Below are 27848 nucleotides of genomic sequence, written 5' to 3'. Positions count from 1 at the left end.
GATAACCCTATTATTTCAGTCCCAATTAACTTTAGGGTGTTGGCCTAAGACTGTAATGAGAACATTTATTAAATTGGAAAAAATATTTATGGATGAGGTGCTGGGGTGCCAAAAATAAACCCATGTGATCAATCCCATTAAAAAACATGTTATAATGAATGAAGAAAAATGTAACTGACAGCTGAGTCTGTCTGAGAACATGTAGTTTTCCTGGTTCATTTTCTTTCTTTTTGCAAACCAAACCTTTGGTTACTTGTAAGTCTTTAATTGTGACTGTACTAAGAAAGAATAGCACAAATCTAAAAATTAATGTAAAAAAAGAAATTGCTCTTGCAGTACTTCTGGTGGTAATGTTTTTTTTTTTTAAAGGAAAGTTAGACAATTACTGTGATACGATCAGGTTCTTGAAAGATCCATGCTTTCAAAGGGATTATGGTTTTACATACCAAGCTGAGATATCTAAAGCTAGCTCTTCCTCATGTGATGAATGTTTAAAAAGAATGGCCTTTTGAAGTCTGTTATGGATGCTGCCAAAACAATAAGGAACCTGCAGTTGTAGACTTTTAATTTGTTAGGTTCTTGTTGCAGTTGATTAATGGTGGGATCTAGAGGTCAAACAGATGCATCATGATAACTTTTCCTTTAGTGTGAGTTTCACTGGAGTGTAGTAATTTTTAATGGGTAAAAAGGAATCTTTTTTCTGCGTGTAAGACAAAAGCGTTACTGAACTGTCCTCCTATTAATAGTGTTACGACAGCAGGGACCTGTATGAAACTTTTGGCTTTTGTTAGTATTTCGTGCACTGAGCTAGTATAGCAGCATGCTTGCACCTTTTGTTCATCCCTTCATCTGAACTGACAATTCTGAAGCTGGCCTATACATATGTCTTCAATGGGCAGTGTTGATGATGATGACTGTGTCAGAAAGGAAAAAACAAACAAACAAACAGGGATTAAAGCACTTAAATAATTAGAAATCCCTGAAAACTGCTTGATTTATTTTACAGCAAAAAAACCTAGCATGTACGTGTCCATCTATGTCTGTGCTATCACTTTTCTGCATACCTTATAGAAATGCAAGAAGATTTTAAAATTGGGGGGGAGGGGGCAGGGAGGGCTGGAGGATGCTGTTGATATTAATTTTCTGCACAGATATGCTAATGACAAAGAGTATTGAACTGAATTCAACTGCCAATGAAAAAGATCTGAAGGTTTTTAAAGAAATATCCCACTGACTGGCAAGTTTGTTTAATATTTAACTGGTCTGTGTAGTACTAAATGATAAGTGAAATCCTGTTCTCTAAAGAAATGTTATTTTTAGAATATCTTAAAAAGACATCTTTCTTTCAAATTCTGTATATCCAACATTTCTGCCCTATAGCTTTATAGCAGCTTATTACTACCAAAGAGGATTTCTTGCCCCACAACAAAATAGAATTCTAGGATTTTATTGATGAGAGATACGGTGACTGCTAGGATTTTATTGACAAGAGAGATACGGTGACCGCTAGGATGTGGTTTTGCAGTGAGCACTAACTTTCTGTATCTCTCATCTATAAACTTTTAACCCATGTCATACAATTCCTTTGAAATTTTTGACTTTTAGATGATTTACAGTTGTTAGCTCCAGACCTTTCAGCATCTAAATAGTGTCCTTTAGATGATGCTAGTAAATAAGAAGGAAGTGGGTTTTGGATTTGGTTCCAATTATGCAATTGTGCCTTTTCTTCTGTTGTGGCTTAAAAAAAAAAATCTCTTGGAAGTTTTAATATCCTTCCTGTATTTAATTACGACCAGGCTCCAACAAATGCTGTAATAAGTTGGTTTCTCTTGGATAGAAAATCTGCAAGAAGTATTTTACATCTAACATTTCTGCAATTTTGGAGTGTATTTTTTTCCCAGATTCCACAAACAGGATAATGTGGTTAATACTGTTTGTATTATATGATTGTTCATCAGACACTTCTGCTTCTGATTACTATGTTTTAGTTTGTATTTGCCATAGCAAACTCTTAATCTTCACAAAATTTTGAAATGACCCTAGAAAAACCTAGCAAATTGGTGTAAATTATTTTCTATATTCCATCTTTGTGCTTTAGTTTGGCAGTTAGTTTACTGAGATAATGATAAGGTTTAGAAACTATGAGTTTTTGGTTTTGCATCACTTTTTCCCAAGATGACTTAAGGCTTATCTGTCTTAAGGTGCTTTTAGTGCTCTCTATTCAGCCCTTTCATGTCATGTCTTTTACAAATTACTGAGTATAGGTGGAACTGGTAACAATTACACGCTGCCTGTAGGATATATATGGCATCACAGGATCCCTGAGCAGTAAGTTTTGTGAGAAATATCAGTCTTGGAACTCAAATACTGTTCAGGTGTTTTGACTGTATCTTGTTGCTTCTCTGCTTGCTAACTCAGAGTTGCGAGTTGACTGAATGCAGAAAGAAAATCTGCTTTTTTAGAGGTCATTGCTGCTGGCGATTTTGGAGGCCTGCTAGGAGGACTGTTTCACAGTTGTCTTGTTTTTGGTATGGTTTGAATAAGCGGTTCTTTTTTGCAAGCTTATAAAGCATCATCTTTGCAAAACATTGTATTCTTAATCTCTGTCATGATCAAAAATTGTGAATGCTCTGTATGGAGACGTTGTCTTTTTCACTGCATAGCTCTGATATGGAAAGATAATAAAATTTGAATTAATGTGAACATTTCTTTAAATATGTACTGTACATTAAACACTTTTCTTGGCTACTATTCTTGATAATTTCCATTGAGGACATCAGTATAACTAAGAACAGAACTTAGCCCTCGGGGTTTTAAGTAGCCAGAATTTTATTGCATAGACCAGAAGACCATACTAACATGACAGTAACTCAGTTTAATATTGGCCTCTGTGGAATGTGTGTTGTGATTTCTAATGATTAGTTACATAAAAAGACGTTGGTAGATCATACTCCAACTGGATCTTGGATTTATTTAGTGGCTTTCTTCACTCTGTAAACAGAGTATGTACCCAGATTGCAAGGGATTTCTTCTTTAGCTGCTACCTGAAAGTAAATTCTGTGCCTTTTTGTCTTTGCTACTATTGTTCTTGTGCTAATGAAACTAAGCCTGAACGTGTTGCAGCTTCATTTCCCTGTGTCGAGCTACCTTTGTCATCAATTAGAGAAAGACTAGGAAGGAGATAGAAAAAAATATGGCCCTTTAATACATAGAAAAAATAAAACGGCTATCTGGAGTGGGTACGGGAGAGAGTTTGAAGACAAAGGAAGACATTTCTTTTAATGAGTTTATTATTTAGATGACCTTTGAATAAGGGTATAATTCTGGAAATGGAATCAAGATGTTTGTTGTAATTTATTACCAGCAGATCATATTTCGAGATCATGCTAAGTATTAGGAGAAGAAGGATAACCTGGGTAGTTCCAAAGAAATGGCAATGATTTAAGCAACTATTAGCAGAATAAGCGCCTTTAGTGTACCCCAAAAGCTCACCCCTCCCTCTAAACTCATGGAAGCCTTCAGAAGTCATTCTGTAAATTGGTCAAATTTGGATAGGGCCTTTCAACATCTTATGCGCTATTTCTTTACGTAAAAAGCAAGGAAAAGGGCTGTAACTTGATGGAAGAGGTTTCAATTTTATGTCATAGAAAATTTTAAGTTAGCAAAACAACTGATTTCTGTGTGCTGTTGAACCTCTTGAAATCTAATCAACCTTACCAAGTATGTCATTTCTGGGTATGCTGATGGAGCGCTAGCTACGGTTTTAACACTGCTTGGTTTGATCGCCTCAGATATCTCTGATTGAAATTTCTTTGTAGATTATAATTTATAAAAAGGTGAAGTAAAGGATGATGCTGAAACAAATTTGGACTAATGACTTCTTTTTAGTCTGATGGAGTTCTGCTGCCATGACTCTGTGTTTGTCCGTGTTTGTATTATTCAGCACTGTGTTGTTTCTGGCTCATCTATTAAACTGCAACTCTTTAGTGACATGTGATTAGGCCAGAGGTCATAGTTCATTAGTTATGTATTATATATAGTGAAAGCCACAAGAAAAAAAAAATAAGTGTTCAGACTTTGGTTTAGGACTTGAAAAACAGGTATCCATTAAACTCTATGTAAAAGTCAGGGTTCATTTATTTGTAAAAATGCTTTGCCTTCCTTCTTTGGAATGAATATTTGTAGTACTAGATTTCTCTGATAAAAAAAATCATGTAAAGTTATTTTCATTCAAGCTTACTCTGTAATACAACATTTTGGGTTTTTGTGGTATTATTTAAATATTTTTGTAGATCGATTAAAGAAAAACTTACTTCTTCAGAGAATTGTGTACAGATTTGTTGTCACCATTCAAAACGCATTATCAGTCAGAGGTGCCATATTTTGACTCCAGATTCATTGGTAATACTAACCTATTTATTTCTCAAATCAAATAGAACTTTGGACCGTGTTTCTCTGACTTGTATGCTGTTTAACAGCTCAGTAGATGAACCACATCTGCATTGCGGACAGCATTAAAGTGCTCAAAAAAAGCATTGTGGATGACCCGAATGGTGGGCGTTCATTAACGCTGCAGAGGCACAGAAATACAATCTTGTGCATTGTAAAACATCCTATTTCATTCAGTTGCAATGGATTTTTCAGTGTTACAACTAATGCCAGTGTTGTTCTGCTGAGATAATACTGTTATGACCAGAGGAGATTTGCACGTTTCTCACCCAACCAAACAGACATGGCTCGTTTCTGTACATGCCTCCCTACGTATCAAATGAAAAATCTAAAAACCTACCTGCTTGCCCAGCCCAAATTGTTGAAATTACTGCTATTTTTGTGGAGGGACAATTCTTCACAGATAAAATGAAAATGATATTGTCAGGAGCAGACAAACACACGTCTTCTGTGCAAGTATTAATGATAAATATTGAGACAAAAAGATGAGTGCTGTAAATGGTTAGGTGCATGCATACTTTCATTGCAAAAGGCACTATTTCTAATCATAAGATCAAAAGTGAAAAGTGCCTTAATACAGCTTTTTTTCCGATGTTGGCAGCTTTCCATGGAAAAGCATCCTTATTACTGATTAAGTAAAACAATAGAATCCTTGACGAGCTGTATGTAGCATCCAAATTGGAGCGTCTGGATGCTATCCTATTACAAATAATGAGAGAAATTGCTATAGTTATTCTGAGGCGTGTCCTCGCAGGTAATTAATTTTTATATGAGCAAAATCTGTTTGCTGGATACTTTGTATGCTTTGCTCTTTTCATTCTCAGCTGTCAAATATAGCCAGTGTTTTTAAACTCAAACTGTTCTGTGTTTTGCAAGTACGCTTACAGGTCTTTGCATGAAGAGAAGCCACTCCGAGAGCTTGATCTGTGCTGTTTTCTAAACAATCAATGAAATACAACCAGACGTGATTACATAGAATTAAAAAACAGATAAGTTGTAATTCATATTAAATGCATAGGTTCTTGGTGGGAAAGGCTATAATTAAGGAATAATATAAGAAAATGTTATAGTATTAAAAAAAAAAAAACCTGTATAAAATGTAGCAGAAGAAACTTTTTGTAAGTTGAATGTTGCCTGGACTTAGTAAAGCTGTGTGAAAATACAGAGTGTAATGCATTTAATATTTCAGTGGATATATATTCTTTCTTCAGAGAAGATGGAGACTTGAAGAAATGATTTTAGAAGTGTCATTTATAGTTAAGGTTGTCTGATATGTCTGTTATCAGAGTCTGATTTTAATTTTTATAACTTTGCCAAAGTTATAACTGTTTTGGCTGAATGTTCCATGTCATGGAACTGCCAAAAAGTGATTTGTTTTCAAAGTTAAGATTAAAATGATTCATCTGTTTCCAGGAACAAGTTATGGGAAAATACGTTGATGGGCTTTGTGTTTGGTGTTTTTTTTTTTTTTTTTCCCTTCTCCTGAGAAACTCAGTGCCTTCATTCTTTGGAGTGGAAACTTGAAATCTGGCAGATGAATCACCCTTGTTTCAGGGAAGTGTCTTTTGAAAGGAGCTCAGGGTGGCAGAAGGTGCAATGTGTACGACATATGATGTGCATAAAGGCTGGTAGGGACTCTCTAGCAGATTCGGTGCAGTGTTTGGGCTGTGTATTCCCAAATAAGTTAAAAGTTAATATTCAATAAGTAACTACTAATTAAATGAGTCAGAAGGTTGATAGAAAAATAGTATAGGATCATATGTTTAAGGTTTGTATATAAGTGCACCAAGATCTTGCACAGAGCATACAGACTAACTTTAGAGTTCTTGGTATTTTTTTTTTTTTAACCTGAATATTCTCTTTTAATAGTTTTTTTTTTAAAATGACGGATTCCTTAGAGCAGTTCCTGTGTTGCTATGAAGCTGAAACAGGAATTTTTCAGTGGTTGAAGTAATATGTTTTTTTTTTTTTACACTTTCAGAAAAAAACTAGTATTTTATTTTAATGAAGAAAATGTAATTTATTCTTAATTTTAAAATGTTGCTTTCTTCAACCGGAGCTCATTGAAAAGAAATTTTTTTTTCTCTTTCATGCCAGTGCTGTCTAATAGATTCTATCGTCAGGATTTTTATTTCTGATCCTTCACCTAAAATTCATCTGAGTGTGTAGGTTTGTTGTTTTGTTTTTTCAAAGTGGAGACTAAGGAGAGATAGGAGTCCATTTAACATTTGCCTTCTCTTGAAACTGTGTGCTGAATTATATATATTTCAAATTTCAAGTCCTATATCTGTTAGTTGCATCAATCTTTGCTGTTGTTAATACTAATTGAATCTTAATCAGGAGATGATGTGCATGCAGTGGGACACACACAGGTGTTCGTTCTGGTCTTTTATAAGCTCTAAATAGCTCATTTAAAAAAAAACAATTCATAGACTAGTTCTTTTTGTTGTTGCATTTCACTGAACTCAGTTAGCAGTTCTCTGCTATGCAAATGCCTTGTATTTTTGAAGATGCCTCCGTTTCTCTATATTTATGGAGTTTAAACTTTATTTTTCAGCCATCATTTTCACACGAAAAAAGTACCTACATGATTGTGGTGCTTTAAAGTCTGTTTTGCTCTTTAGTTTTCTTCTCCTCTGAGAATCCATGTTCAAGATAGGGTTTTCAAATACATTACCTCTTGTTTTTCTCATTGCATGTATTTTTTTTTTTTGTTGTTTCTAGTGCCTTAAGCACCTCCTAGCACATCATTTCTGTGACTCTGTGATTTGCTGTGTGCTGTTTGATCAAGTGGCTAACTTTAATCAGCAAGTCTCACAAGCTGCATGTGATTACTGGCACAGAGTTAGATACTCGCTTAAGTGTCTGGTTGGAAGGCCCTAAAGCAGGACTTAATACGAGACCTGTTCTAAAATTGTAGTTATTTGTCATTAAGGATTTGATTTTATCTTTACAAGGTTGTATTTGTGGCTGGGATTATACCATTTGCTGGTGCTTCAATGCCAGGAGTTTTCTTTTGTGAAGGGTGAATTCGTGATCACTTCCTGGAGGTTCATGTTAAGAGAAATCAGTGTCACTGGGAAGAAAACACTTTTTACCCAGAGCACAGTGTTCATAATGTGACCACAGACATTTTCTAAAGGGGGTGTAGACTCTTTAATAGTATGCCTTGGCCTAGGTGATAGTAGCCTTGCTTTTCTGATCAGCTTTTGCAGACCTCTTCGAAGTCATTCATGGAATTCGCAGGTCTGCAAAGCACTGGTTGAAAGCAGCTACAGTATTACTGGCCCTTGAAGGGGTGGGGAAAAAAACGATGTGGAGAAGGGATTATGGGAAAACAGTTTCAGGGAAAACAGGTCAGACCTGCTGCCTTGCACAGTTGTAGGGACACCACTGATGAATTTGTAAAATCTTGCTCCTTTGTGGGCTGTGGCTTTGCTGTGTACTTGCAGGTGGGGCTGTCTGCCCGGCCTATGGGTGTATGGCACTCTTGAGCTGATTTTTAGCTCCTGGCAGAGCTCTCAACTCCAGGCTAAATGGGAGACCCTTACGTGCCCCGACACAAGGTGATTTTCATTGATAGCTCCTGGGAAGGCTGTGGCTTCCTGCTGGGCCCCTGTGGAATGGGCTGCCTTCAGTTGTGGCAGCTTTCCTGCCTCTGTGCAAGGCTGTGGTTCTTGCTGCCCAATTCATTCTTGCAGGAGTTCGAAACACAGTTGCCTGCCTAAAAGCTGGTAGAAGAGCACCGTTCATTGTGGCGCGGTGCTGTGTTTTGAACCACTTGGGTCAATGCTTAAGATGGAACATAAAACGTGTGCACTGTCTATGGCAGTATGGAGGTGATTGCAGACAGCTAAGAACTTATTTCTACTCTCATTAAGCTTTGGGGATTTTCTTGGTAGAGATAGAGGGGTTTGGATTTGATTTCTTTTTTTAAATGAAAAAAAAAACCCAAACACTCAAGAAGCAAGAGCCGAGGGTCACACCGTGCACGCATCCATGGAAACAGCTTCAATACAAATATACAAATGAGAACGGTGACAGGGGTAATTGCAAAAGCAAGATTAATCAAACTTGAATGTTGATTTATTAATGTCAAACTATTATTGCAACGTGGAAAGGGGAGAACATGTAAAACAGTAAAATTGGTCATTAGGTAAATACCAGCATAGGATCAGTGATTTTTGAGAGCTGTGTTGTGTACACCAGATGAGGATTATGGTCTTATGGTCAAATTTTTCTCATGTGAAGATCTTTTTTCCATGTCACCAGAAGTATGGAAAAGTTGTAAGTGGAAGATTGCTGGCCTTTGCACAGCAGAAGGCACTGAAATTTTCCAGGATGATTTTTTTCTACAAAGTTATAAATTAATATTTGGGTTGCTAGTTCAGTAGTATAGCGTAAAATAAGTTATCTGTGCTGCTGCAAAACGCCTGTGTCTCAAAGTTCCTAAAAGACAGTCTACATGCCTACTTTAAGAAAAAGTAAACAAAGAATGAGAAAAAAAAAAATTAACTTGGCTAAGAGTTAAAGCCTTGTTAAGATACGTGTCAGGAAAGCGGACACAAAATTGGAGGGAGAAGAAAGTAAAGAATATAATTAAAATGTTATTTTCTCCTCTTTCCAGGTACCTGTCTTCTTTTGTTATTCATATACATTTTGTTGAACTTGCATGTAAATGATTGATTGACTCAGTGAACTCACTGTAATAAATTGTTTGATGTGCTATCTTGAAAAAAAATCTTTTGAAATTCTGTCTCTTCTCTTTGTCTGCTCACCTTGTGGCTTTTAAAATCTTGTTTCCCATCTGTCTGATTCCATCATAAGCTGAGCATAACTTTTCAGACCTTAATGCAGCTCTTTTTTTTTTTTTGTTCTGGTTTAAGTATGTATGTAACACAAATATGCGATTTGGCCGTCAACAGTAATATCAGAAAGGAATGCTGAAGTGTGTGTTCCCTTTATTGATGTGAAATAAAGAAATACTTATCTGTAGATATTTGATAATACGTATTTACAGTGCATAGATCTGTCTCTGCAAGCAAATGAATACAGAGATGTCTGTATCATTGTATTACATCTGCTTTAATGTTACAAGTCCAAAGGTTACTTTTAAGGATTAGTTCTTAATTAAAGGAGAAAAGAAATGGGTCTATAAGGTTTCAGGAACGCAGTTTTAAGTATAGATTTAAAAATACTTAACTGAATATGTAATACAGATGTACCCAAACTTCATTTTGAGACATTGATTGTACTATAGATATTCCTACTGCAAAAAATGTCTCTAGCAGTGAAGTCCTGAGTTTTGAATTACAGGGGAATTTGGAGAAATAGACTTATTTGTTAAAACCATTTTTTAGGGGATATAATGTCTGTAGAAATGTTCATTTAGGATATCTTTTTTTTTATGCTTATAGTTCAGCAGTTTGCTTAACAACTGTAAGGTATAGGTAGATAAATTCTGTGTGTTCTTTATTAAGGACATAGAATCGTAGAATGGCTTGGGCTGGAAGGGACCTTAGAGATCATCTAACTCCAGCCCCCCTGCCATGGGCAGGGAGGCCACCCACTAGACCGGGTTGCTCAGGGCCCCATCCAACCTGGCCTTGAACACTGCCAGGGACGAGGCATCCGCAACCTCTTTGGACAACCTGTTGCAGTGCCTCACCACCCTCTATACATAAAATGCATATGCTGAAAGATTTTTTTGGATAGTGCCCTTTTAGTGAGTGTGTATCTTTGGAGAGACCAGCGAGAATGAACTGAGCCAGGAAGAGAGGAAAGGGAAAAGCACGGTAGTCCTGGGACTGTCTATAACAGTTTCATGGGACAGTAGAAATAGAATCATCTTTTAAGTCTGCTGAATTCATCAGAGAGCTATTATGAAAGGGGCAAAAGGCCACAGAGCACACTCAACTAAGTGTCTTTATGCATAAAACACAAAGCACTGAAATATTTACTTTGATGTGGTCAATATAAGTTTATTTGGATGATGATGATACTGCTACTACAACAACTAATTCTTTTTGGCTGGCTGATTTGACTAGGAACAAGTTCATTCATTTTTTTTATACAAGTTATAAATTAATATTTGTGTTACTACTTCAGTAGTATAGTGTAAAATAAGTTATCTGTGCTGCTGTAAAACACCTGTGTCTCAGAGTTCCTAAAAGATAGTCTACATGACATGCCTACTTTAAGAAAAAGTAAACAAAGAATAAGAAAAAAAAAATTAACTCAGAGAAGGAAGTCAAAGGGAACCAAAAGCCTTTTTCCTTCACAATTTATTGAAAAAACAATAATAAGTAAACCAGCTTCAGCAGGATACATAGGCATATGCATTCAAGCAAGGGATTGGTACCTTGACTGAAATGGAATTGTTCAGACTAAGTATCCTGTTGAACTGAGGCCTTGATATAGTCTAAGCAACTTCTAGTTCCAAAATTGCTGTCTTTACTAAGCTTCTGACTTCCCTGGTGTTTGCTGCCTATAGCTACTGAAACAAGTCTTTGAGCAGAAACTTTAGTGGTGCAATTCCAGCATCTAGCGAGTATTACGTTTTAATTCTTTTTTTTTTTCCTGTGGTACTGTGAACAAATGGTTTGGAGAAATCAAGATGTGTATGTCTTCCACCATTAAAAGAATTATATTCATTTCTTTGAGAAAGCTGAAGTAATTTGCAACACACTGTTAATTTTTTTTTTTTAAGGATAGAAGTTTTCTTGTGAAACTTGTTGCGAAGATTTTTTGTTTATGAAACTCATAGCTCTATTTTTACAGCATAGAATATAAACAAATAAATGGAATGAAATCTTGGCTCTGTTATATTAAAAATCAATATTTTAGGACTTCTGTTTCACTAGGTTTTAATTCACTGTGTCCTTCCCAGAGTTAAGTTTGGCATAGCGTTTCCTTCCAGAAGTGTGAAAAGTTAAATGCATGTATCACAGAGGGCATTCTTGTTTCTTTAAAAGTAAAAGCCTGTTGTGGTGGATGCATCTCAGCTGCCAGTGAAATCTGTGTGGAATACAGCAGCTGTGTAGTGTTACACACAAATACAGAAGAATATCTAATGATTAATATTTCATCATCATTGCATAGCCATTTGCTGTGGTAGAAAAAAATATCAAATTGAAAAATGACAGGAATGATGGGTCTAGGGTATGTGTTATTAATAAATAACACACTTTTGTGACTCATTAAACTCTCTCTGTAATAACGGTGTGTTTCATTCTGTGTTGCTGAGGAAAGTTGCAAACCAGAAGAAAAAGTCCTTTCTACATACTCCCAGATCCATTTGCTTAATTGCTGAGATTTTCCTGGGGACTGACGGACAGACTAGACATTGTTCAACATCTTAGCTGAATGAAGTGACAGTGGGTTATAATAAGCTGCAGCTGAAATCCGACTACAAAGTGTTTTCTATAAGTACTCAGGAATAAGACATTGTATTTGTAGTTAGTATATATGGATATAGTTTTTGGTAGCAATTAAATTCCTATTTTCTGTATATTTTCCTAGGTTTTCTGCTGAGCTAAATCACTGTATCCATGATTTAGTTAAATATTTGCTTTAAATGTGGGTGATAAATTCACATTGCCTTTTCAGCATATATGGAGAAAGGAGAAGAAAATGAAATGGCGTTCTTTTTCTAGATATTCTGATATAATTCACATATTGGAATGTGAATGGTGGACTCTGAATTAATTACTGCATGTTTTGATGTAGATTAGACTCATTAGTATGCACAGAATACTGTAAACACTTGGATCATCATAGCAAATTTCTTCCATCTAGGGGAGAAATATGAAGAAAATAATATTTCTTGAAAAAAAAGGTCATGTGGCCTATTGTTTAGGCAAGCAGTTGCACTTACTGGCACAACTAGTTAACAAATGTATTGTGTCTGGTGAATCAGTGATAACCTTGCATACTAACTGTAATGCTTTCTCGTGTTACTTGGCTTCAGATATAGTTACACACTGTATTTTCTTGAAGAAATAAGAATAAAGAACCTGCCATTGATTATAAGAGAACCACTGATTTTCATGCATTACTGCATCACTTCTTTTTCCTAAGATATATTTGTGCTTACAAAGTGTATATTTATCCCCTCAAATTATGGTTACTAAATTAGCATGCCATATTTTTCACAGAATTAATCTTTTTCCAGTTTTGTCTGTCCGACTAATAACTTGATAAATCTCTCCTTATCTTCTACTGGCAGATGATTTATCAAGGCTTACCACTTAATTAATATTACAGAGCATGTGGGGAGCTGAAGAATTCAGAAGTATTTTCCATAGCTTGGGCATGTAAAATGAGAAGCATAGGAGAAAACAGAAAGATAGTTTTGTAATGGAGAAAAAGTCTTTGTGATTTAAGTATGGGATTGAGGTTCAGGAAATGGTAAGTTCTATCCCACAAATCCATCATGCTTCCCACTAGACTTTGGACAAGACACTGATTTTTTTTTTTTTTTTTTTCTTTGCTGCAGCTGACCATTTTGCAAAATATTTAGAGTAATACTGTTTTATCTCTTAGGGTAGTTTAATGCTAGATTTGTCTAGCGTTACTAGTGTTATAGGGCATATATTTTTTTGAGTTTATGGAGTTGTACTTATATAAGCACTTCCATGATATAGATATAGCCTGAATTTTTTCATATTAAAAAAAAGTATACATAATATGTTATATATAAAGGACACTTTTGTGACATAAATATTTTAACTTATGTATCTGAAGCACATACAAATAGACAGAAATCTCAGAGAAGTTGTCAATGAAGTATCAGCTTTCCTGAATACTTGCTTCTTCTCCATTTCCAGGTTGCATGTCTCACTCATATAGCAGCTAATTACCTTAATTGCAAACTTGAAGCAAAACGCTGGGGTACTGCTCATGGGAGTATTGTTCCATATCAGGTAAGCAGAACGCATTAGTGTTTTTTGCTCTTGGAATTCATGATTTTGTGTATTATGAGATTGAGAACTGACTTAACTTTTCCCATGACCTGCTGTAGTCTGTAATGTGTCTGTGTCTAGGGAGGACAAGGTTCTGTTGTTCATTGTCAGTTCTGCATTTTGCATATTTCTTCATCAGCAGTCGACTAGTAACAGAACACCGAAATAGATCAAAGGTGTTTGAGGAAATTGGATGACTTTAAAGCTAGTGTGATGACTTGATTGGTTTTCACCTGGCAGAGAAACTTTTTTTAAGGGTTACCTGACTTCCATACCAGTTAAAATGAAATGTTTTGTCTCTGAATTTTGGTATTATCTTGTGAGTCTACAAGAACAATCTAAATGACCATGAAGATCTGGGAGTTCTATGTATTTGTAATTTTCTATTGATTTTGCTACACATCACTGTGGCTCAGTGAGACAACAGGTTGGCAAAAGGAATTAACCAGACCTCGGATCTCCCCAGCGGAATTCATAGACTGCTACATCTAATGAAGAGTTGAAATTCCTTAAAATAAAATGACCTTCATCATATAAACAAGCACAGGGAAAAAAAAACAAACCTGCAAGTTTTATCTTACTTCTGGCTAGTATGGGAAACTCTTCCAGTAAACCAAGAAAATTTTGTTCTTTTCTAGCTGATCATTTTGTGTTCTTGATGAAAGTCTTGCTAACTTATGGAGACTTGGGCATATATTTAATTAAAAAAAAAATAAATCCTTAGTTCATAATTTTTGGCACTTCTCATCAATAACTGTGTTTGCAACTAGCTAGGCAGAGCCTGGATTTCTTAATTTCTTGCCAGAGTCCTTTAAATCCTGAGAGGGACTGTTCCCAGCATTTGTCTGGGAGAACTGCACCTAAACACCACTCAGTTTCTTTACCATCTCCTTTCTTTTTGGAGAAAGTGAGGGAAACTGGGTGTATTGTCTTCTTCCCAGTGGTGAAGGTGGTGGTGATCATAACACTAAAAGATTTGCTGCTTGTAGCCGTAGAAACTCTGAAGGAAAAATCTTCCATCGGTACATGGGACACTATCACTGGCTATGTCACAGCCAGGCCTCCTCAGGTCTAAAACCAAAAGCAGTTGTTTTTGTAAAAGCTAAGTCTACTTGAACTAGAGACTTTTTTCAGTACACACCACTGCATAGTCAACTGTCTTGTTATGAATTGGCTAGAACAGATCGCAGGTTATCTCAGACCGATGGGGAGATGTTGCCGCTCTTTCTGCAAAGGGTGAGTTTGGTCCTGCAGTATTCTTGTCTCAGACACAGGCATGGCTGTGCTGCTGTCTGATCGGCACGGCGTAGCAGTATGGCCATGTTTTCTAGAACCAGCTCTGCGTGACCCAATGTAACCAGGCATCTCTTACACGAATAGTTACATTCTGCTGTGCATCTGTGATGTGACCTTTTGGTGTAACCCTTTTTGAACTTTGGTATGTTGAAAGTATAAAACAGATCTGAAGTGTCTGTAGTCTGTATAAGCAAAACCAAAAACCTGACTAAACAAAACCATTTTATCTTCACTGTACTACATTTGGCTGAATAACTGAAACTTGCATTCTTTCGTGTCCTTTTGCCTTTGTTTTTCCATAGCCAAAATGAAAAGAAAAGCATAGATTGAGTATCCTTTTTTTCTTTTGTCGTAGACAGCTCTCTAGATACACAACATTTGAGGAGATTGTTTTAGCTATCTTCTGGTTTAATCTAAATTTGTCAATATGTAAATAACTTTTTAAAAATCCTATCTAGACTATGGTTCCTGTGTTTCTGTATGCTGTTTCTCTAGTACGTATTAGAAATATTACTTCAATATTATAAACAATTTTAATCTGAATTTTCTTGTTCATAAACCAGTAATTAGGGTGGATTTACTATGGGTGGAGTTGTGTGTGTGTTTCTGGCTCATCTGTTTAACATTCCATCAGCTAGCATGGTTATAATTCTGATTGTAACCATAAGTATATTATGCTTTCTAGAGTTTATTTTTCGCTTTACTAACATAAGCTATACTTAGACTGCAAAGCTCTTCAGAAACTTGAATTAACCCTCACTGTTGCTATTGTACTGCTTTTATAGTTGCTTCCATAGCTCATTTGTAATATAGTTTAGACCAGAACCTGAAACCTTACTTTCATCTCTCATCCTAGTTATTGAATATACTCTTTTGCTTACTAAACTAATATGTGACTACCACAGTGCTAATTTTTACAAATAAGTGGGTTTTTTTTGTTTTAAGATATTTTGTGCAAGTGAACTATAATTTGTTCAAATAATAAAAATCACATTTTGAAAAATTGAATTTCTGTATATTTCAGAACAAGTATGTGGTAGTGAACTGTTTTTTTTTTTGGTTTGGTTTTTTTTTTTTTTATGTCCTCAACTTTATTTTGTTTTCATTTGCTGTATCTTGAGTTTTCACACCGGTAGTAAATTATAACTTTGAAGTGATATAGAGCCTGCAGTCCTGCTAAAAAGTGTCAGACTATGTTAAATCATGGAAGATTGGGTAAACATGAGAGATCCTTTTATAGATATTAAAAAGGCAAGATGTAAATAATTTACGTCATCGTTCTGTGTGACAGAAGTCTGATCAGAGTCACGCTAGAGTACTGACCAAAATTTAATGAAAAAGTCAAAAGCATCTTAAATATCTACATAAATAGTACTTTTTTTGCTTACAATTGTTACAGTAAGTGTTCTAGTACTCTGTATAACACATTCAATAGTGTATACTGAATGCTATTGTAGCTTTTTTCATTGAGCTTCAATTGAATAATTTTGTTCAGAATATCTTTGCAAATGGCTCTCTTTTTTCTATTTACAAGGCCAAAATTAGCTTTGAGTATATCTCTGTAATTTCACTGAATTCCCTGTTGCTTCTTTACTAAAACCCTAGCAGCATAATTTGTCCCTGAATGTGTTCTCTAGAATGATCTTTCTCACTTTTCCTTGTATTTAAAAACATAAAAATTGAGCATTAATGGGCAGCTGAGTTTTCTCTTTCCTGAAACTACCAAGATGTGTAGCACCTTTGAAAATCTATTTCTGGTCTGAGCAACAAGCTCTTAATAAAAGAGATGTAGTTTGGTGTGCAAGTACTTTCATACTCTTTTAAGGTTTTTCTCATTTGCTGATGATGTGTTGACTTTGTGGCATAGTCGTCTGAAATGTCTGAGTTTTCAGTTCTGCGTGCTCATCACCAGAACCCAAAGGAAAGGATTTGAACTTCTTTAGAGTGTACAGTGTCTTTCAGGGTTCCTTAAAAGCTGTCTGTAAAGGTTTGCCATAGGTTTTCAATGGAGGTGAACTTTGCAATGTGCCACAAAGATGAAGAACTCTAGATTCTATTCAATCAAAATCAGAAACAGATTTTTTGAGTGCTGAATCCTTCATGAGAAATTATCTACTTTGAGCTTATCTACCTTTTACTCAGAGCGATGTTGTTTGAATAGGTCACTTCTCTGACAGTGCATGTAATCAGATCCCAGTTTGCTTGGTTTCAAGTGTTAAAACACAAACTTTGAGTTCTGGGCTGTATCTTAAATGTAATTAGTGCAATTTTTTTAAACAAGTTTCTATAATGAGACACCTTGTTTAGCTACAGCTGCTCCATGATTATCCAGAGGAAATCAGGGGCTTAAAAGCATCCGGTTTACATAATTGTGCTGAAAAGTAAAGTTGTGTTACTGTATTACATTTGGAGTGATAAGCTCTTCCCTCGTTCTTGTGGTTTCAGCAATGTAGCTATCTTGCCTGTACCACATGTGAGATCTTGACATTCACTTTTTCATCTTCCCATTGGCCCACTCAAAATGGATATTCATTCTCCTGAGAAAGCCTATTGTAATCTGCATGTTTACAGGGTGTTTCCTCTGGCAGCTTATCACCCTGCCATCAGACACCCGGACAACTGGGCAGCACTTTCAGAGGCAAACTTTCAGAGGTATAGGTAAAACTTTTAAAAGGTATAGGGCTGTTTTCTCTTGGGCCATAATGATGAAAGTCTCTTTAAAAACTGAGAAACCAAGCTCTTGCAGATATCCAACACACCCTCCCACCCTCCAATGAATGTGATATATCTGTTCCAGATTTGGTCCCAAGACTCACAGGGTTTTCTCAAGTATAATTCACTATATTTTCAAAATATGCAAAGGGCAGAACCGTTCTGCACAGAAGCTGAATCCACAAGACAGGAAAGAAATTATTTTAAGCAATTATCTTTTCTGTTGACTGACTTGTGCATTGTCACAACTCATCAGACCCAACATTAATGTTTTTCATATTAGAGCATCACTTAGATTCTTTAAGCATCAACTTCTTGTTGTGCTAGGCATAAAATTTCCTTCGTATGAGGAAACAGTCTTTGTGTCAAAGGCCTTGTAGTTGAAAGGTGTTATGAAAACCAAAGTATAAGCTCACAAGGAAGTGAAAGGTATGAGGTAGTAGGAAGATGAGTGTAGTCATAGATATAAATGTGTCTGCATTATTTTTAGCATCTGCATCTCACACTTTTTGCTTGTGGAATTTCATCCTGTCCAGGAGACTTACAAAGAAAATCCCACTCATGTCACTTGTGTATCCTCACAGGAATGGAGAAATGCAGTAAGTTGTTACTTACCTGATTCATCTGACAGAGATTCTTTGTGTACAAAGGCACAAAAAGGCAGAATGTGCACCAACTTTCCTAACTCAGCTCTGGAGGATGTCACAGAACTTTTCATACTCTTTTTATTTTTTCCCTTTTTTTTTTTTTCCCCTTCCAGTCGAGAGGGCAACAGAATAATGTCAATCGTTCAAAAATTTCAAACTGCTTATTCCACACAAAAATGGTGATGGGTAGTAATTTTCTTTTCTGTCTTTATGTGGTTTTATTGGGATACTTCTGCAGTTAATGTGTCTTGGAATCAAAATCAACAAAGAATAGAACTTTGATTGTTTGCAAAGTTTTGTTTTGTGCATGAAACTCTCCTTCTTAAATAAGTCCAAAATGGATGTTATGGAAGAAAATCTTTCTGCTCTGTAACGGCTCAATCTAGGAGAAGGTGGAACTTATGCACAGGAAAGAAATAAAATACAGATGATTTTTTTTGGCGGGGGGGGATAGTTCTAGATTCAGGAAATGCAAGACAACCCTTCTTACTCTGTGAACCTTATTTTCATAATACTCACCTAGACTACTTAGACTGCCTTGGGGGCCCATTGTCCTGTATTGTTGTTCTGAGCAATGAAATGTCACTGCTGAAAGTATTGCCCATTTGACAAGAAAATTAAATGTATTCATAGATCAACTGAATAGAAACTTTTTGCTCTCAAGCAGCAAAGTGTGCTCTCTCATGCTGTAGAGTTTCAGTTTCCAAAGAACAGTTTGGCCATCCTCAAGATACATGTCTTGACTCATGTGATGAATACCCAATCTCCCAGATACTTTAGTGGCCTAGTCTATCTCCTTGAACTACTTACCTGCAGGTTTGGTTTTTTAACTAGCTGCTTCCCTATCTTTATCTTACAAGGCACAGGAAAGAGAGAAGCCAGAAAGGCCTGTGTCATCCTGGATTCTGTAAAACAAGAAAACAAGGACATCATTTGCAGGACTTTTCGTTCTTTCTTTCTTTTTGGACAAGTTTCTATTTGTAGATTTCCTTACTAGATTCTTCAGAAGTGTCTTACTGTGGTGTGACTAGATTAACTACTGACTGCACAAACGTTTTGGTGTTATTGTGATTATAAGGGACCACAGTTGGTGCTCTGCTTGATAAGAAGTGCTGGAGCAGGGATTCTGTTTCTTGCCGTTTTAGTCAGTGAAAAAGTATAGTAATCGTCTGTGGGAATCTGCGTAGAAAGCTGCCCGTTTATGAGGAATGAATTCTAGTTATTCAAACCTGACAACATTATATTGATATCTTTCTGGTGATCATCCGTCAGTGAGTTGTCTGCCCTCTCTCCTGGGCAGAGCAGCTGTCTGGAAACCAAATCAGTAGGTTTGCCTTAGGCAGTTTTAGATACGTGCTCAGTGTATGATGTGAGATGTAGTTATAACTTCATTCACATATGTCCTATCTGTCACAGAGACAGCCCTTTAAAGAAGCTGACCTTGTGTTCACATAGAATAGACAGCTTCTTACCTGTACACAGGAACTTTTCAGATGGAAATGAAATGCATTTTTAATTTAAAACCTGATACTTTTTTTTTTCCTGAAGGAAATCCTCCTGCACCTTTCTACTTTAAGCAATGCCTACAAGATATTTTTTTATATGTCTTCTACTTTGAATTTGCAAAACAGATACGGATAATCACAATTATTGTTAGGGAATGCTAACTGATAATTGTCTCTTTTTGATCTCCTATTGGGAAATGTCAGACTATTTTGTGTCCAATGTAAAACATTCTTATATGTGCACTTATATATGTGTTTGAACTTATATATGTATTTACAGTCATTTAAACTGGGTGTACTTTAAGATTATTAGTCTGTCATTTCTCCGTGGTCACATGAGAACTCTAATGAAACTAGGATCAGAACACAAGTGTACTGATATTCAGTGTCATTTAGAGGACATATTTGTGTTTTATATATGCTGTTTGTTGTTTCTTCCACATTCGTCCATTGCTGGGGAGAAGGATCTAGTTTCTATTATTTACAGCAGCATGGTTAGCCTCCAAACATGTTGCAGGGTTACCAAACGTTACAGATCTGTATATCCATGTCAAATTGTAATTCTGAGGAAGGGCAGCGTAACAGAGCCCTGGTCAGTATGTAGCTCTTCAAATTGTAGCTGGTTGGAAAGGGATAAAAGTAGGATCTGTGGACTTGTAGAGGAGATATTGACTGCAACTGGATCACTGCTTTCCTCTAATCTGCTTATTGGATCCAGGGCAGGAGAATAAACTTTGCTTTTCCTTTTCTGAAAATGTGTTTCATAGTCATTGTATAAACTATACAGTGCAGCCACTCAAAAGCTGAAACATGTTTAAACAGTCTGAAAGAGAACTCAGAAATCTGTGTGCAGCAGTATCACTCAATGACTCCTGACATAATCATCCTGCATATATAAATAGCAATTTGTATTGCCATCGTAGCTAGAAACCTTAATAAATCACCACAGTCCCTTGTGCAAAGTATTGTACAAGCACGACAAATCAGCTCTTGCTGGTCAGTAATGGGGAATGAAACACAAAGGAATTGCTTCAAGTGACTGAAATGAGTAAGGACTTTGGCAATGTTCACAATCTTTTAAAGCTATATTTTCTTAAGAATTTGAGGATCTGGTGATTTATGGTGAATAATATTCACTCTTGGAGCACAGGAGATACTAAGGCATGTCCACATGATGATACTAACTTTATGAAGACAGAAAAATGAATAAATAAAAAGAGGAGAATTCTTACCATTGTTTAATTGATGTTCAGGTGCTTGCTTTTACTATGTGAAGCTTGTGACAGTTTTGGATGGAAAATGTAGATTGTTATGGAAGAGTATGTCCACTAGATGTCATTCATGTAATCTAGTTTTTGTTGCAGTGTTTCTTTCAAAGGAGCTATGTAGGATGGTAGATACAAATTATCAGCATTATTAGCTGCTTTTGTATATGCAGTGCTTTTGACTTTATATATATGTGGCATGTTACAAAATAATATTCTGATTGTCTCTGTGATGGGTTTGACATACCACTTAGTCTAAAACTTCTGTCTTTACGTGTTTTTGCCTACAGTTACCTTGTTGCACGAGTAGATCTCTTATATAAGAGCACCCAGGTGAGCTGTATGTAGTCTGCAACTGTTCTGCAAGGAGAGACATGAGTATAGAGGGAAGGATGTTATGCCCCAAAGGAAAGTAGAAGTATCCAGTAACTAATACAATTCCACCTGAAATATGTTCTTTTCTAAGCTCTTTACACCTCAAAGGGCAGTTCTTTAGAAAAGTGCATATCTAATTAGGAAAGGCAGCTCAAATTTCATAAACTTACACAAGTGGATTTATATACTCACAGATCTTAGCTGTAAAACGGTGCTTACAGTACTTGATTTGTGTCACTTATTAATATCTGAGGCATTTCAAATAGAATCACTTTAATCAAGCTTAAATGAAATACTCTGTGTGTGGACAAACCAAAGGTGCATCTGACCATTCCGTCAGGCGGGTTGGTAGGATCTGTACAAATATTAGCAAAGGGTGCTTGCACCCCCCTCCTCCCTCCCCCCATCTTTGTAGTTTGACATGTGTTGCTAATTGCTAGACCGCTTCTGGGAAGCCATATCTATACTCTCATTGAAGAGCAACTGCTGCAACATTGGCCTGTGCTCTTTCCCACTTTCAACTTGGAGTAGCTACAGCAAAACTGGAAGCTGGAGATCACAGCTTCCGCCCATCTCCCTCTCCCCTTCCATATGGAATAAAGAATTTCTCTGCCCTGTGTAGTCAGCCAGAGGGCAGGATGGGGAAGTGATAATCCTTTTGGAATGAGCACTTGCATGAAAAATGATAAATGCTACATTGCGTGGGGATTAACACTTGCTTATGAACTTGCTTTTAATGGAGTGATGCTTCTCTTTCAGCAATGTGAAGGTTCACTGTACTTGTAGATCTGATTAAGAACCTTTACCACCGTTCAGCCAAAAGGGAACCATCTGCCATCAGAAACATAACTGTGTGTGAAACTGTTTCACTCTTTTGCATATCGTCCTCAAGAATGTAAACCACTTACTTTCACATAGCATTTACTTCCCTAGAAAAATGCTTGTTCCCCACGTCTCATTGCAACATTCTTCCTTCTCTCATCATGAGAATTCATTTCTGCTCACATTTAATGCATCTGTTTGAGGTTTGTCCTTTGTCACCATGAAATTCTGAAACATGACTGTCCAGAGCTAGTTTAATGAATGGAGTTGCTATATAAATCACATCTCATTTTTCTGATGGGAGAGCTTACGATAACCTGTGAGGATGTTCACAGAGTGGGTCAATCTGTGAGGGGAGTTTATGAAGCTTGTTTGACATCTCCAGTGTATTTGGTATTCAGCACTACTTCGTAAAGATTTAGTGTAGAACCTGATTGCTACTTTGCAGGATGACCCTTTCTTTTCATAGTGAGCTGACATGTCATGCAAATTTGGTCATTAAGTTAGTTTCCAAGCACTGATGTATACTAATAAATTTGGCATGGGGTATATTGTTTCCTCTAAAAATACTGCATTACTGCTACAATGAGCTTAGCTCCACTGGAATAGCAACTGTGGTCCTCCAGTACACAGGCAGTTTCTGGGAATTTAATTGGAAGGGTAGCATTTTTGAGAGCGCTTCTGTTCTCTTTTCAAAAGTTACATATGCACTTAAGAAGTCTCAGTCCCATTGCCTTACTAAAGCATTGAAGTTTTAAATGCTAAATCTACTTATTAAAATCAGCTTTAAATTGCAGTGCTTTTTAATGTTGTTTCTCACACCCTTTGCTACATTCAGCTACAATGCTGCATGATGCTAAAACAGGTATTTTTACCAATACTCTCACTAATAAAACTTCATGGTAAAAAGACTGAGAAATTGTAATTTAAGGCTTTGTCTATTATTAAACTCCTATTATTGCCAAAATGGTTTTGATTTTCTTACTTTTTAAGATAAGCAGGACTTTTGTTACAAGACTTGAATTCAGTTGTATTGGGAGTGATAAGGGTGAAGGTGAGAGATAAATTTTTGAAAATTAGTTCTCTGTTTTGACAAAACCATACTTCCTGACCATCACCTGAAACACAATATTTGCTGACTGGAATTTACTCTTGTAATACAAATTAAGGTAGAGAAATTGGTCTTATATATGTATCCCCAAGAGGATCTCAACCAGTTTTGTCTAGTCTACACCCTCACCTTTGTTCACTTATATCTAGCATACTTTTGACAGATGTTTGTCCCAATTTCTTTTCACCAGAAGTTTTGAAATACTTGCTACAGTCTTGCTTAGTTAGTTCTCCATGCCCACTGAGAGGAGGAAAAGAAATAATTCCATTTTGAATAAGCAAGATAGAGCCTGGATTTAGGAAAAGTTGTTTGGCTATATCATTAGTGATGCATTATGGCAGTTGATCACCATATTGTCTATAGCAAGTTTTTGCATATGTAAAATATATAGAACTCATCTACAGTGTTCTCTTTCCTGGTTTGTGTAAGGCCAGCTCATTCATGTTTTCCCCAAGGTTATATTTTTTAAACCTCTTGTGTTTTTTTGTTTTTCCTCTCTGACATGCTTTCCACTTTCTTCACCTCTTCAAGTGGTGCGTCCAGATCTGGTGAGTGCCTTAGGTGAGTTCTTCATGTTTCTGAGTAACATGAAGAGCTTTCACATGCTGTTAAGACACCTGAGAATAGTTTGCTTTTGTTTTTTAACAGCATTGCATTGCTGTATCTCCTTCTCAGGTGTTCAGCTGCCAGGGTAGGAGAACAGCACATAGCTCTATGCCTCAACTTTGCTGATCAGTTACCAGCTACAACTTCAGTTTGATTTACTATTAAAAGGTTCTTGGGGTTCCTTTGTTTGTGTTCCATGATTTTTGCTATGTTTCACCATGGATCATTTTACAGAATAGTTTCACTGATGACTCCCAATCCAGTGAAACCTGCAGAGGTGAGGTTACTCAGTGCTGGAGTGACCTCTGAATCTGAGGCAGCAGCAGTGAAAGCAATTGTCTGACTGTGATCTTGGTTTATGTTAGCTACAGCAAGTTTAGGGCACTCGAATTTTAAATGAGCGTGTTCATGTGTGGGTTTAATGAGCTTTTCAAACTTCTGCACATTAGTTTTACATCATTAGTCATCTTTCTTTTCCTGGGTGTTTCTAGGTATATGAAGTAGGTATATCTCAGTAGATTCCAAAAAGTTGTCTTGTAAGGATATGGAAGACCCAACTTGTATTTCATATTTTGTATTTTGTTTTCTATATTTTGTATTTTAGAAAGCTACCAGGGTAAAGAGTAGAAGCTAAATTATCTTAGTAGAAAGGCTGTTCTTTGCTAGATAAAAATAAAACCAGACACAAGGTTAACCTTTAATTTGCTGTCCAGCTGATATGCAGTCAGTTAATATTAGTTGTGATTCTGCATTGGAACAATCCATTGTCATGTGGAACGGCCATAATAAATAGAAAGTTGATGTGACTTCAAGTAGAGAAGCATTAGCTGAATCTATGTAACATAGTTAAAACCTAACATAAAGACAAGGAATATAAACTATTATAAATACCAATGTTAGTCTGTATGATAATGTCTCTTCTAAACAGAGACAATTTTTTGACCTTGTCAAGTTTATCCTTGGCATATGTGGTTATGATAGCGGCTAGAGAGTTTTGACCATGAGTAATAGTTGTAACAATGCAACAAAGCCTTTTGTAGTATACAGAAGTTATTAACTTAGCTCATTGGGGCAGAGACTGCATTTTAATTTAGCTTGTGGCTTAGAACAATGGACCCTGAGTCTTATTTTAGTGCTTCCGCAAAACCACGAATAATTTCTTCCTCTTTTGTGTACAAGTTTACAGTATTTTATTTGAGGGTTTTAAGTATAGGAGTGAATGTTTTGAAGTAATTCTAGGATTTCACTTGATTTTCCTGATGTTACCCATTTTTACATACCCAGTTTACACTCTCCAATTTGTTGAAGTTGGAGGATAAATGAGAAGTAAAAATGGCCATGACATGCCTGTCAGAATCATGAAATAATCTGGGATTTGTTTAATACACAGTGTTTACTGACGTATTTAATCCACGAACAAGGAGGAGGGGCCTTGGGCAGGAACAGACTTCCATGTATTAAGAATCTGATCAGGTAGCTCAATTTAAGAGAATGTTATTAGTGATACTTCTTAGCACTCATGCATAATTATGCTATCTTTTCACTGTTACCTTTTCAAACTCCTCAGAGATTCTTAAGTAATTTTATTTCCTGCCATTTAACAGTTTTGAGTAATAATGATGAGGAGAAAACAGTTAAATAGTTTCTTTTCTCAAGTACCAGGTGCTGAAAGCCACTGAGAATATCGGTGGTTTTTATAGTGGTTTCCTGTGCATCTTGTGTGAGCTTCTTCAAACATTCATCTTATAAGGCTTTGTCAGATTTAAAAAGATAATATAGATGACTTGTGGTCAAGAGATTGGACTGAAACCCAGAAATGTAGCTCTACATTTACTTGCAAAATAGCTATATTATTTCTGGTTTGGGTGCTTGTTGCAACCTCATTTAATGTGATGCTGCTTTTTGGGTGAGCGCTCCCAATCCATTTTTCATACAAGGTAGAGCAGTTGCTTGAAATCACCAGTTCCGTGTTGGAGCAAGTAACGGAGTGGTGGTTACTTCCAGAATTTCTACTGCCGTGTTTCCTATCATATTTCTGTCTATGCTTTGAGATTTGACTCCTGCTTTTGTGGTTTGAGTAGGCCGCTTTTGTGTGCGGCTCCTCCATCTGTAAAAGAGCTGACCTCTTTCTTCTACTTTTCTTCTGTTTGGTCTCTATTTAAATAGTAAGCTGTTCATAAGCTGTTCAAAAAGGATTATTCCTGTCTTCCAGGGTATTACTGCATGGAATTGAACAGTGTAATGTAAAAGTATGTGAGCTAGTTTCAATGCTGCAAGCAGGGAACAATCATAGAAGAACAGTATTGGATGGGGCTATCCCTTCTCCACGTAAGATCATCTTTAACCATATTGCTCTCCACAGATATTTGTCTGACTTGTTCTGGGACTCCACAACCCCCCAGGCAGTTCATTTTAGTGCTTTGCTATCCGTTTTCTCCACGGCACACAAGGCAAGAAGCATTAAATCACAGCTAGGAAGAGTCAGATCAGACATTAAGAAAAGCTTTCTAACAGAGAAGCCAGATTCCTTCCTCTTTTCAGTAGTCTTTTATGACTTTATGGACTGGTATGTCTTGGTCTTCTCTAGGCTAAACATTCCCAGTTTGCTTAGTCTTTTCCCTGAGATCATGCTTTCCAGAACTTACTGCTATTCTCTGTATTTTCTTTTTGGAACACATCATTTTTGTGGCATCCAGAACCAAATGCACATCATTTTTGTGGCATCCAGAATCAAATGCAGTACACTACTCCAGCTCCAGTTTTATAATCTTTAAGTACAACAGAAAGATGATTTCATTAATCTCGTGGGTTCTGCTGATGTTCCAAAATGCCACTTTAATGTTACCCTGCTGTTGCAAAGGAGCCTTTGTTTAATTCATGTTCAGTTTGTGAAACATGTAAATTCTTGATCCTTTTCTCTTGTATGTGAACTATTCATGTGAGTGAATTACTCATGTCTAATTCTAGCACCTGCCAGTTGATTTTCTTTGTTGAATTTCACTCTCTTGCTTTCAGACTTCATCTCCCGGTTAGTTGCAAATATTTTCAGTTCTATCCAGCCTGTCCAGTACTTGCAGTTCCTTCTAGTTTTGTGGCATCTTAAATTTGATGTACATACGTTCTTCTCTCAGCGTCTGGGTTATTAATGAGAATATTGAAATGATGCATGAACAGTTGATAGTATTCTTTCATGTTGACAAAGAGCTCCTAACCCCTTTGGGTGATATCCAACCAGTTGGTAATCTCATGTCTCATATGGCCTTATTTGAGTTGGTACTGCCCTTCACTGTAGTCTGGTGAGCAACGAAAGAGATCTAAGTCAATGTATTTGTACTTTGCAAGTCAATATTGGCTGCTACTCATTCTCTGGTTTTTGCGGGGGGGATGTATGTGTGTCTTTCTGGGAGGTAAGTGCTGCAATTTGCTTGATTTTATTTTTATATTTTTTTTAATCCAGTCACTGTGTTTGCACATTTCTAAGCTCTAGTTATTTCATTTTTGTCCCCGAGCTGCTAGTGTGCAGCTTCCTCAGACTCGTATGCAAGGATTCTAAAAGAAATCTTAGCAGGTCATGACACTTGAAAACACTGGGTTTTCAGAAGTACTCTCTCAACACGGCTTTTTAATAATCTAGCCAAAGTTTCGCCTGTACGTTGCCATGTTGGTGTGCTACTGTGCCTTTGCTAATGAATTCACTGAGTATATGTTTGTGTAGTGCATAATAGAGTCAACAGGTATTATTTTAATGCAAATAATAAGCAATTATAATAGTAACACAGTGCTTACTGTAAACACTAGGCAGATGGGCTGCACTTGGAGATTGTGAATGTTCACAGGAATCAAGAGGGTCATGAGTTAGTTTCAGATGGTATTGATTACTGTGCTGAGTATCTTCAGAAGACTTGATCACTTGAATCCAATTTAATCCTTTAAAAGTAGAAGTTAAGTGTTACTTCAAAGACATGTAAGACCTGTTGATTAACTTCCATGGTAGGATTTATGAATTTCACCTGGAAATAGAAGTTAAAACAATACCCTCTTGAGGAATGTGCCAGTTCCAGGTTTTATGTAAAATACTAATGAACGTTGTGATGAAT

At 36.4% G+C, this 27848-nt stretch overlaps 1 protein-coding gene across 6 annotated transcripts in view; it reads left to right on the top strand.

The window, feature by feature from the left end:
- The window catches only part of SUGCT (succinyl-CoA:glutarate-CoA transferase), a 338027-nt gene that overhangs the window by 51165 nt on the left and 259014 nt on the right, over positions 1-27848 (top strand). For all 6 annotated transcript variants that reach the window (XM_087737833.1, XM_087737823.1, XM_087737866.1 and 3 more), the window contains one exon: positions 13278-13373. In XM_087737833.1, the coding sequence (XP_087593959.1) occupies positions 13278-13373 (96 nt within the window). The remainder of the gene's footprint in view (positions 1-13277; positions 13374-27848) is intronic.

Source organism: Nipponia nippon, unplaced genomic scaffold (genome assembly GCF_047370975.1).
Source record: "Nipponia nippon isolate SJK-2023a ecotype South Korea unplaced genomic scaffold, ASM4737097v1 scaffold_1, whole genome shotgun sequence".
NCBI lineage: Eukaryota > Metazoa > Chordata > Aves > Pelecaniformes > Threskiornithidae > Nipponia > Nipponia nippon.
This window is presented reverse-complemented; position numbering and strand designations above follow the sequence as displayed.